This window comes from Mustela lutreola, chromosome 1, assembly GCF_030435805.1.
Source record: "Mustela lutreola isolate mMusLut2 chromosome 1, mMusLut2.pri, whole genome shotgun sequence".
NCBI classification, from domain to species: domain Eukaryota; kingdom Metazoa; phylum Chordata; class Mammalia; order Carnivora; family Mustelidae; genus Mustela; species Mustela lutreola.
In genome coordinates, this window is record NC_081290.1 from 82050545 (window position 1) to 82063221 (window position 12677).

Below are 12677 nucleotides of genomic sequence, written 5' to 3' on the forward strand. Positions count from 1 at the left end.
GGACAAACAGTTGGAGAGATGTATGTATGATCTGTTGGGATGTGAAAAAACTGAAATCAAGACTGTCAGTTAGGAGGTAACCATTCTATGTTGACTTTGCCCATAAGGCATATACATAATGATGATAAGGATAAGGAGTTTGTGCCTTCATGGTAAAGTCATCACTTAGAGAAGAAAATTAATTCCCTTAGAAAAATTTTTCCTACACTTGGAAGACTGCTTCCTATATTCCATTAGGTTCTGGTTGATTAGTGTACTGATTTTTATACAATTTTCCCTACACTTGGAAGACTGCTTCCTATATTCCATTAGGTTCCTTTTTAGGCTAACCCTAAAGGATTCGAAAGTATGCCATGTATTTAGGAGACAATACCAGGGAGTACCAGTAGGGGAATGGGAAATTGAGACTGGGAAGAGAGAATAAGGCAGCCAGAGGGTTTCTAAGGATCATGCAAATTAATACCTTGCTTAACTGAAACTTAATCCTACCAGGGGACTCTGGAAGCCGGTGTAGAACAGGCTGACTTACTCCACCATGGGGCACAGGAGTTTGGTGTATTTACATCCCAGTTCTCTTCAGTCATTGTTACGTGACTTAGGTAAAGAAAGAAGGCTCAAATGGCCAAAGAAAAACCATAAGACATCAAAAAGCAGTTGTATGTAGTTTGAAGTGAAGCAGGTGTCCACTAAAATAGTAAAGTAAAAGCAAGGAAAGATTGCCAAGGTTATATTTTACTGTCAAAAACTCCAATCATTTCATGACTTAGTTTCTTTCTATTTATATGTTCTACAGTTAATCTTTAAAGATGTAGTTTTAAATGTTCTAATACTGAATGTTTCTAATTTTTTTCCTATGGCAGAGTAACCAACACTTTCTGAAAGCAATAACTGAACAAAATGTGGAAATCGAGCGACTCCGAAAACAACTGAGGTATTTTCAAAAATGAATTTTGTTATTTTATTAATAATTATTTTTCTTCAGAATAAGTGATGATGCCATAATTTTTCCATGAGCATTTTTTTCTTCCCTTTAAGCTTCTGTCAATAGCTTTCTGTATATATGATCTGTTAGTACTGAAAAAGACTGAAATTGTGACACTTAGCAGGAGGCAACTATAATATATATATATATACACATATATATATGCAGGGATGTTCCTTGAAGGTAAAACCAGTGCCTATGGAAGACAATCAGTTCTCTTAGCAATATTTTTTCTGCACATATCTTTGTATTCCCCAATAAGCAGACCCTGAGAAAAGGGATTTAGATGTAATATAAGTGAGCACCAGTAGAGGAGTGGGGAAGTAAGACTGGGAAAAAGACAAAGCCGATAGAGGGTTTTTAAAAATCAGGTGACTTAATACTATACATGTTTATTGTGGCTGAGTGGTTTAATAATCATTGCATTAATAGACTTCACAGGAAAAACTTTTTCACTTTTTTTCCCCCTTATTCATAATACTTAAAATCCACAAGTATGGATATAATAGAGTTTTGCTCTATGATGGAGTCATTTAGAAATATCTTTAAAGTATAATATAAATTAACATTTTATAAAAAATATAAATTTCTACATTGAATTTAGATGTCACGTCTTAGTCTCCTCCAGTCTATAGCAGTTCTTCAGTCATTGGCTGTCATCATTTCCAAGCTTCTGAAGAGTACTCACCAGTTATTTTGTTCCTTTGATGTTTTCTCAGGATTTAGACTGTGGTTATGGATTTTTATGAAGAATACCACAGGTGAAGTGCCTTTCTCATCTTATCACATCAGGGGATACATGATATCAGTAGGTCTTATTACTAGTGATGTAAACTTTGATCACATGCAAGGTGGTTTCCCTCTCCAGGGGTTTGTCACAATGTCCAGCCCCACTCTAAGGCAGAGGAATTAGGTTTTGCCTCCTGGAGGGAGGAGCATCAAGACATCTGTGGACTTATGTTAAGCCTCCATAGTAATTAATAAATACTTCGGACAACATACTTTGAGGCTATACAAATATCCTGGTTCTATAATTTAGATGTTTCCAAAAGCTATTTCTACATATATCATTTCCTTTGCCCTTCCTAAGAATCCTTTATTTAATGAGTAAATGGACCGAAAATGAAAAAAATATATATACAAATTTCTGTTGGTTAAATGAACCTTGCTATTTATTTTTATACCATCATGTATTTTGCCCCACAAAATATTTTGCTTTTTTAATAATTTATTTTATAAAATGTTATGTACCACTTCTTATATTTTTATTGCCTTAATCAACTTAATTTAAATAAATTTACTTTCTTTTGCCCTAGACATTTCTAGCTATGAGCTCTTATTTGGGCTTCCTTGTTTCTTTAAATGTTATTAGTTTACAGTTTAAAATAGTAATGGTTTATTAATTGCAAGATTTTGTTCATGTTTTCAAGATGGAAGTGGTTTTTTTAAAATTATAAAAGTAATGTAAGTCCATTATAGAAGACTCTAGATAGTATAAAAGTATAACAAGTTGCAGTACAATTCTGGCACTAATCATAGTTAGTCCAGCCTCCACAAGTTAATAGCATAATTCCCAAGAAGACTATGCTCACTAAGACACAAATTCAGGGATCCTCAGGCCAAACACACGTCTGACCAATTGGCTTTACTGTGTTCCAAATAACCTACCAGGCTTAGTAATTCTTTAGAATGGCTCAGGGAACCTATGATTAGTTTTATTATAAAGGTCACGGATCAGAACCAGCCAAAAGAAAAAACCCATGAGGTGAGGTCTAGGAAGGTCTCAAAATTTGAACTTTCATGTCCTCTCTCCATGGAACCAGGAATCATCACCCTCCTGGTGTATCTCATGTTCACAAACCAGGAAGCTCACCTAAGCCTTGGTGTCCGAAAATTTTATTGGATTTTTATTATTTGCATATGATTTATGTTAAATGTAAATACATATACTTTTTTTTTCATATATCATTTTTCACAACGCCTGTAACTCCACTCTATCTCAAAAATAAACAAAAATTTTTTCATGTGTCTGATAGCCATTTATATGTCTTCATTGGAAAACTGTCTGTCCATATCTTCTGCCCATTTTTTGATATGATTATCTGTTTTGTGTGTGTTGAGTTTGAGGAGTTCTTTATAGATCCTGGATATCAACCTTTTGTCTGTACTGTCATTTGCAAATATCTTCTCCCATTCCATGGGTTGCCTCTTTGTTTTGTTGACAGTTTCCTTTGCTGTGCAGAAGCTTTTGATTTTGATGAAGTCCCAAAAGTTCATCTTCGCTTTTGTTTTCCTTTGCCTTTGGAGACATATCTTGAAAGGAGTTGCTGTGGCTAATATCAAAGAAATTACTGCCTATGTTCTCCTCTAGGATTCTGATGGATTCCTGTCTCACATTGAGGTCTTTTATCCCTTTTGAGTTTATCTTTGTGTACGGTGTAAGAGAATGGTTGAGTTTCATTCTTCTACATATAGCTGCCCAGTTTTCCCAGCACCATTTATTAAAGAGACTGTCTTTTTTCCAGTGTATATTTTTTCCTGTTTTGTCGAAGATTATTTGATCATAGAGTTGAGGGTCCATATCTGAGCTCTCTGTTCTGTTCCACTGATCTTTGTGTCTGTTTTTATGTCAGTACCATGCTGTCTTTGTAGTAAAGCTTGAAATCAGGTAATGTGATGCCCCTAGTTTTATTTTTGTTTTTCAACATTTCCTTAGCAATTCGGGGTCTCTTCTGATTCCATACAAATTTTAAGATTATTTGCTCCAGCTCTTTGAAAAATACCGGTGAAATTTTGATTGGAATGGCATTAAAAGTATAGATTGCTCTAGGCAGTATAGACATTTTAACAATGTTTATTCTTCTGATGCAAGAGCATAGAATGGTCTTCCATCTATTTGTGTCTTCTTCAATTTCTTTCATGAGTGTTTTGGAGTTCCTCGAGTATAGATCCTTTACCTCTTTGGTTAGGTTTATTCCCAGGTATCTTTTGGTTCTTGGTGCTATAGTAAACGGAATCAATTCTCTAATTTCCCTTTCTGTATTTTCATTGTTAGTGTATAAGAAAGCCACTGATTTCTATACATTGACTTTGTATCCTGCCACGTAACTGAATTGACTTCTAGTAGTTTGGGGGTAGAGTCTTTTGGGTTCATCATCACTAGCCATCAGGGAGATTCAAATTAAAACCACATTGAGATACTACCTTACACCAGTTAGAATGGCCAAAATTAGCAAGACAGGAAACAACATGTGTCGGAGAGGATGTGGAGAAAGGGGAACCCTCTTGCACTATTGGTGGGAATACAGGTTGGTACAGCCACTTTGGAAAACAGTGTGGAGATTCCTCAAGAAATTAAAAACAGAGCTTCCCTATGACCCTGCAATTGCACTGCTGAGTATTTACCCCAAAGATACAGATGTAGTGAAAAGAAGGGCCATCTGTACCCCAATGTTTATAGCAGCAATGGCCATGGTGGCCAAACTGTGGAACCAAGATGCCCTTCAACGGATGAATGGATAAGGAATATGTGGTCCATATACACTATGGAGTATTATGCATCCATTAGAAAGGGTGAATACCCAACTTTTGTAGCAACATGGACGGGATTGGAAGAGATTATGCTGAGTGAAATAAGTCAAGCAGAGAGAATCAAGTATCATATGGTTTCACTTATTTGGGGAGTATAACAAATAGCATGGAGGACATGGGGAGATGGAAAGGAGAAGGGAGCTGAGGGAAATTGGAAGGGGAGGTGAACAGTGAGAGACTATGGACTCTGAAAAACAACCTGAAGGTCTTGAAGGGGCGGGGGGTGGGAGGTTGAGGGAACAAGGTGGTGGGTATTAGTGAGCGAATGTATTGCATGGAGCACTGTGTGTGGTGTAAAAACAATGAATACTGTTAAGCTGAAAAGAAATTTTAAAAATTAATTTAAAAATTAAAAAAATTAAAAAATTTTAAAAGGATACTTCTATGGCAGGGGTGGGGTGTAGTGGTTGGCTTTCAATTTTAAATTAAAGTATTCAGAATAAATATCACTGAGCAGTTGAGATTCGAACAAAGACTTGAAGAATGTGAACTTTTCCATACAATTGAGGGAAAGAGCGCTCAAAGTATAGAACTTGCCATTGCATAGTTGGAAACATACCGGGGGAACAGCAAGGAAGTTGGCTGTGATCTATTGCTGAGTAGCAAACCATTCCAATATTTTGTGACTCAAACAATAACCCATTTAGCTTATGATATGAGGGACAATAGAGCAGTATTCTGGTCTGGGCTTACTGGGCTATATCTGCTAGATTTGCCCATGTGTCTCTAGTCAGATGGTTGGTCCAGTTATAATGCAATAGTTGGCAGTGTGTGATAAACATCTCTGGCAATCAGCAGTTTCTTTACCAGGACAACAAGGAAAGTCATACTTCTCTTGGTCATGGCAGGATTCCCAAATATATTAAGAGAGCAGATCTCAGTGTACAAATACATTTCAAGCCTCTCTTGAGTCATATTTGCTAATTACTTATGGCAAAGAAAGTCACCAGGTTAACTCAAATTATAGGGAAATAGATAACCCTCTTGATGGGAATATTTTCAGCATCATGTTACAAAGATGTGGATGTAGAGTGGGAAGAATTTGGAGCAATTTTTTATACTTTCTCTTACCTAGTATACAGAGTAGACTGAAACAGAGTATATGAGAGCAGTAAGAGATGAAGTCAGAAATGTTATGGAACGTGGAAGACAAGGTCGTATGGGGCCTTATAGGCTATCGTGAGGACTTTGGTTTTTTGCTGTGGGTGAAATAGGAATGGTTTTTTTGTTTCTTTTTTAGGAATGGATCTTAATAGAAGATTGACGTGATCTGACTTATATTTTATTTGATTGATCATTCTGACTGCCATATTGTAAACAGACTGTAATGAGAGAAAAATGGAAGCAAGGAGACCAGTGAGAAAGCTATCACAGTAATCCAGGCAAAAAATCATGTTGAATAGGACTGTGGTGGTGACAGTGGGAGATGGTTAAGATGTGGCCACTTTCTGGATATCTTTTTTTAATGTTTTATATGGTAGATTTAAGAGGATTTACCGATTGGCTGGAGGAACCAGAGAGATTGAGTCATCAAGGGTGACCTGTGTTGTTTTTGTTTTTTGGGTTTTTTTTCCATAAGCAACTGAAGAATGAAGGCAGAACTCTATGTATAGGTGGCCAGATTTGATGGGGATGGAGAAGTTGGGCCATATTGAGTTTGCAGTAACTACTGGAAATCCTAATGCTGATAACTATTAGCAAGCAGATCAGTAGAGATCTGGACTTAAGATATGAGATGTTTGATGATCAACATAAGAGTAGTGTTAAAGGCCATGAGACTGGGATAGATAAGTACACTTGACTCATGAATAGCACCGGTTTGAACTTCATGGGTCCATTGTAAATGCATTTTTTTCTTCCTTAGAATTTTCTTAATATTTTTTCCCTAACTTACTTTAAGAATACTGTATATAATATGTATAACAAAAAATATGGGTTAATCAACTGTAAATGTTATCACTAAAGCTTCTGGTAAACAGTAGGCTCTTAGTAGTTAAGTTATGGGGGTGTCAAAAGTTATATGTGGATTGTTGACTACATGGGGGGGGTTGGTGCTCCATGTTGTTGACTGGCCAACTTTTTTAAATAGGAAGATTAAATTCCCTAATGAGAATAAATCTTCCCAGATCTTTAAAATTAATCTCAATGTAAATTGTGTTAAAACCCCTATATTTTGTGTGTATATGTGTCTGAGAGAAACTTGGCAATCTAATCCTAACATCATTAAATAGGGAAGTGCCATTTGCCAAGGCCATTCTGTAGAAGAATAAAAAGCAGTGTTATTTGTAAGAGCATGAGTTTGACAAAATAGAACAGAATAAAGAGTAAATAGAAATTTAGTATATGACAGAGGGGGGATTATAAATCAGTAGGAAAACAATCATATGGGGACTGGTTGCTATCCATGAAAAAAAAGTCTGTAAGGTTTTGTTTTTCACATTTAAGTATTTATATGGTTTTATGGATTAAGTATCTAAATGTAAAAAGCAAGACTTAAAAAAAAAAAAAACGAACAATCTCTCTTGAACATTTTGCTAGGGAAGTGTTTTTTTTTTAATTTTTAATTTTTCTATTAATATATAATGTATTATTAGCCCCAGGGGTACAGGTCTGTGAATCGCCAGGATTACACACTTCACAGCACTCACCATCGCACATACCTTCCCCAATGTCCATAACCCAACCATCCTCTCCCAACCCCCTCAGTTTGTTTTGTGAAATTAAGAGTCTCTTATTGTTTGTCTCCCTCTCAATCCCATCTTGTTTCATTTATTCCTTTCCTACCCCCCCCATGTTGCATCTCAACTTCTTCTTATCAGGGAGATCATATGATAATTGTCTTTCTCTGATTGACTTATTTTGCTAAGCATAATACCCTCTAGTTCCATCCAACTTGTTGTAAAAGGCAAGATTTCATTTCTTTTGATGGCTGCATAGTATTCCATTGTGTATATATACCACATCTTCTTTATCCATTCATCTGTTGATGGACATCTAGGTTCTTTCCATAGTTTGGCTATTATGGGCATTGCTGCTATAAACATTTGGGTACACGTGCCCCTAGGAAGTGTTTTTTTTTTTTTTTTTTTTTAAGATTTTATTTATTTATTTGACAGAGAAAGTTCACAAGTAGGCAGAGAGGCAGGCAGAGAGAGAGAGAGAGGAGGAAGCAGGCTCCCTGCTGAGCAGAGAGCCTGATGCGGGACTCGATCCCAGGACCCTGAGATCATGACCTGAGCCGAAGGCAGCGGCTTAACCCACTGAGCCACCCAGGTACCCTAGGGAAGTGTTTTTTAATCAAAATTTAAATCCAGGCCAAAAAGGAAAGATTGATATATTTAAATATGTTAAATGTAAAACTTCTATTAAAAAATCAGTATGATCTCCCTGATACGAAGAAGTGGTGATGCAACATGGGGGCTTAAGTGGGTAGGAGAAGAATAATGAAACAAGATTAGGAGGGAGACAACCCATAAGTGACTCTTAATCTCACCAAACAAACTGAGGGTTGCTAGGGGGAGGGGGGTTGAGAGAAGGGGGGTGAGGTTATGGACATTGAGGAGGGTATGTGCTATGGTGAGTGCTGTGAAGTGTGTAAACCTGATGATATGCAGACCTGTACCCTGGGGATAAAAATACATCATATGTTTATAAAATATAAAAATAAATTAAAAAAATATAAAAAATCAGTATGTCAAATGAAAAAGCAACTCTTAGTCTGTGAGAAGACATTTGCAATGCATATAATTAATAGTACATTAGTGTTGAGATACATTAACTAGGCATCAGTAATAATAAGTAAAAGTCCAAGAATTGGGCAAAGTATATGAACATTTCAAAAGTCATAGCAATCAAGAAAATGCAAGTTAAAATAATGTGATACTATTTCTAAATACTGCTACTGAAATAATGTGATAATTGTGATACCAATTATCAGTATCAGAAATGTGTGGAGTGTAATAACAAGGTACAAAAGGAAATTATAGTACAGGATGATATAGTTTATATATTTTAAATCCTTTAAACAGTAATGTATATTGGTTATGGATATATACTTTTTAGTTATATACATATCAGGGTATACAGTAAAATAAAATGTATATATGTTGTATGTGTATATATATTATAAAAGAATAAAATTTAAAAATTACTAGGACTGATCTACCCTAACTTCAAGTTAATGATTGTCTGTATTCGTAGAAGTGGGGCATTGGAAGCAGCCTAAGTGTGTGTCACTGAGGAAATGGATAGGTAAAATGTAGTTTTTGCATCCTGTGGAATACTGTGCATCATTTAGAAACATATATTTACATGTAAAGGTATAGTTTTGGCAACATAGATCTAAAAAACAAGGCTTTATTAAAGTAAAAAGGGATATTGATCTATAACATAAAAACACATGCATGTAGGGGCACCTGGGTGGCTGAGTCAGTTAAGTGTCTCCTGGGATTGAGCCCAAATTGGGCTCCCTGCCCAGCAGGGAGCCTGCTTCTCTCTCTCCCTCTGCTGTCCCCCTTGTTTATGCTCTTTCTCTCTTTGTCAAATAAATAAAATATTTTTATATGCATGCAAATAACAATATACATTTTACCAGTATATGTGTATGTCCAAGAATATATTGCATTTTCATGTGAACCTACGAAGTGAGGAATGAAAGAGGGATTGGGAATCAACAGAAAAATAAAAGAAACAAATGAGAGCTGTTTTTCACAGCTAATAGTGAAATAGGTCTTGGAAAGAGTATTGTGATTAGCTCCACTCTGCGCTCAATGTTCAGAAAGAGTAGAAGAAAAAAGAATGTGACTTACAGTGTACATAGGATGAACCAGGGTGTGGAGATTCTGGAAGGAAGATGAATAAGGAAATTGATTCATAAAGACTTGCGGTCATATGATAATAGAAACTTAAAATGCATGTAAAAGATTCCATATAGGAAAAATGGGTGGAACTTGGTAATATAGGACTAAAGAACAGGGGAACAATTTCAGAATTTTATTGCTAAAGCTATCTTAATGATCATCTTAGTTTAACTTCCAGTTTTATGGAAGAAACAAAACTGAACCAAAGGTTCAGGAATTGTCCTATCTAGGGTTGCACAACAAATTCATGGAATTGGAATTCTGATCTTATAATTGCTAATCTGGTGAGTTTCTAAACCTGACTTTCTGACAGTATTCACAGAAGTAAGAAATCCAGAATGAGAGTTAATTATTAAAGGATCATGAGTGCTTACATTGACTTTTGACATCTGCATGGAAGTTTCATTTGGTTTTTGGACATTTGCGCCTAAAGATTTTAAATTAAGGTTAGATAATCAGTAAAGGTAGTTGTGATTTTCTAAAGCCTAAAAGTTTTTAAGTGTTTAATTGTCCGTGAGCAATTTTGCCATAATATTTACTGACAATATTCTGTAGCTTAGCATTAAGCAGTTCATGGTTGTATACATAAAACTATGCTTGCTTTTCCTGCCACAGATTTGGAAACATAAGGATAAGCAGATGCTTCTTTTAGAGTAGAGGGTGTTGCTTTCAAGCTTGACAGATTCTGAATGATGGGGCATATTGACATTACCAGAACTTGGGTTTTTGAGATGCCCCTAAAACTATGCCAAGAATAAATAAATTGAAAACTCTTTAAATGCTAGATTTGTTTAAGTTTCTACTTATACTGAAAACAATTAGTTTCATTTGCTATCTGGTTTTATAGTGCAAAAAAAAAAAAAAAATAGAATCATAGGAACTTAAAATGAAAGCTTTTATCATTTCCTTCTCAGTAGTGTCTGGTGAGGCTCTGTCATAGATAAAACTCTCTAACCTAGTTTCTAAGAACCTTCATTCACCAGCCCCCATCCCCAACCTTCCAGTTATGTACAAACTGCTCAAAGTAGTCATTTTACTGTTTCTCATGGAAAAATGTTGGTTTCTTCCTTTGGCCTTTGATCATTATTTCGTTTCTCAGAAAACTTACAACTTTCAAAATCTGGTTAAAATCTGCCTTCTCTGAGACTTCTCTCAATTCATCACACCAGATTTTTACTCTTTTCTTGTGGATATACTCAGCATTTATTCACTTTAAGATGAGATTTTATGCTATTTCTCTTTCAGTCATTTTTTTTGGTCATATATTTTGTTTATAATGTATATTTAGCTAACTTATGGAAATGATTATTTTTCAAATCATGTGATCACATTGTATATCTGCCTTTTTTTTTTTTTTAATTTTAGAGAGCAAGTGAGCATGAGCTGCGGGAAGTGCAGGGGCGAGAGGGAGGTGGAAAAAATCTCAAGCTGACTCTGTACTGAGGGCAGAGCCCAATGTGCAGCTTGACCTCACAATCCTGAGATCATTACCTGAGCAAGATTCTAAGCAGGAATCAGAGGGTCAACCGAGTAGGCCATGAGCAGGATAAGAGCAGAGAGAGCAGAGCAGGAGAAAGAGAGAAGCAGACTTTCCACTGAGTGTGGAGCCCGATGCTGGGCTCTATCCCAGGACCCTGAGATCGTGACCTGACCTGAAATCAAGGGCCAGCTGTTTAACCAAGTGAGCCACCCAGTCACCCCTCAAGAATAACTTGTAAAAGGCATAACTGTAAAGATTGACTAAAGCACTTGCATAGAGATCCTTATTAACCTTTCATCAGATTGGCATCGTCAGAATATTTATTTTAAAAAATTTTAGCCACTAAGGAATGATCTCATTAGCAGGTACAGATATTATCTTCATATAAAGAATCTGTAACTTGTCAATCACCTCATTTTATATTTATTGAAAACTTAAACATATACATGTGTGCTCAGTGTAGAAACGGTCCTTAATAAGTTTCTGTATGATATAGCCTCAAAATTGTTGTAATTGGACTCATTTCACACATCTTTTGTGGATTCAACAATTTCCAAAGATGAGATCCCATTCAGTTTTTCTAGCTTGAGGTTCTTTTTGTTATTTTCACTCACATAGGTCAAAGATACTAAACTGAGCTTCTTACCACCATCCAGTTCCTGCTTCAGAAAACCAGGAAGCATCCAAAATCCTTTGCTTTTCCAGCTCTACCCTCTAAATGTCTCTCAGGTCCTCCACTTTTTTATCACTATATTGTTACTATTTTGCTCAGTCCATCAATGCTGTAGTAACCTCCAAATTAACTTAGCCCTCCCCACTTTCTTTTTTCATAGTCCTCAAAATTATCTTTCTAAAATAAAGTCTAATCATGTCTGTCTTCTTTGATGGCTACTAAATGCCTGTAGGATTTAATTCAGATTACTCTAAATGACATTAAAGCCTTATGTGACTTGACCCTTGGGAACTTAACTCTGTATTTTGTCAGTCCTCACTTTAATTTCCTGAACTACTTTCGGTTTCCCAAACAAGCCATGCTATTTCATAATTCCCTACTTTTGTTCACATTGTCAGTCTGCCTAAAGTGCCCTTTGCTGATACATGTCTCAACTTTCAAGGTTCAGCTCAAGTGTCACATTTTCTAGAAATCCTTTTCTAAATATTTATGGTTTCTTCTTCCTTGCATAGGAACCAAGCATGCCTACCTTTGTGCTTCAGCTGTAGATTGCTCATACATCTGTCAGAGCATTTTTAACACTTTAGTGTATATAATTCTTTACAAATTGATCTTTGCTAGTTTATAAGTTCCTTATTTAGCCATTTTTATCTTGCCATCATCTAACACAGTGCTAGACATGTGACAAGTGACAAGTGCTCAAAAAACATTTTTTGAGTCATTAAGTCAGTTAAATAGTTAAATTGCTTCTCATTGGAGGGGCATAACTAAATTTATGTGGGTTTTTCATTCACCCTTAGTCTTTTGGGGCACAACTCTTTCCTTGGACTGTAATTATTTAGAAAATTATATGTTAAATTCTTCAGTTGTGGAGAAACATATGTCTGCTTAGTAGTTTTCCTAATGCACACCTGGAAAAAAAAATTTCTAATATAACTAATAGTAGCCTTGTGGATAAACTAAGAAATTTTTCAATATTTCCCATTATGGATCCAGGCTTTAGCTTATATTGACTTTTAAATCTGTCTTTATTACTAATCATCTCTAGGTTTAAATGCATGATAGACACATTTGTGTATTTTTTATGTTTAG

The 12677-nt window shown here is 35.7% G+C and overlaps 1 protein-coding gene across 5 annotated transcripts in view; it reads left to right on the forward strand.

Moving 5' to 3' along the window:
* Positions 1-12677, forward strand: part of SCLT1 (sodium channel and clathrin linker 1) — a 190038-nt gene that overhangs the window by 57971 nt on the left and 119390 nt on the right. For all 5 annotated transcript variants that reach the window (XR_009352134.1, XM_059168760.1, XM_059168770.1 and 2 more), the window contains exon 9: positions 861-931. Coding sequence is in view for 4 of the 5 variants with exons in the window: in XM_059168760.1 (XP_059024743.1) it covers positions 861-931 (71 nt within the window). In the remaining variant the exon portion in view is untranslated. The remainder of the gene's footprint in view (positions 1-860; positions 932-12677) is intronic.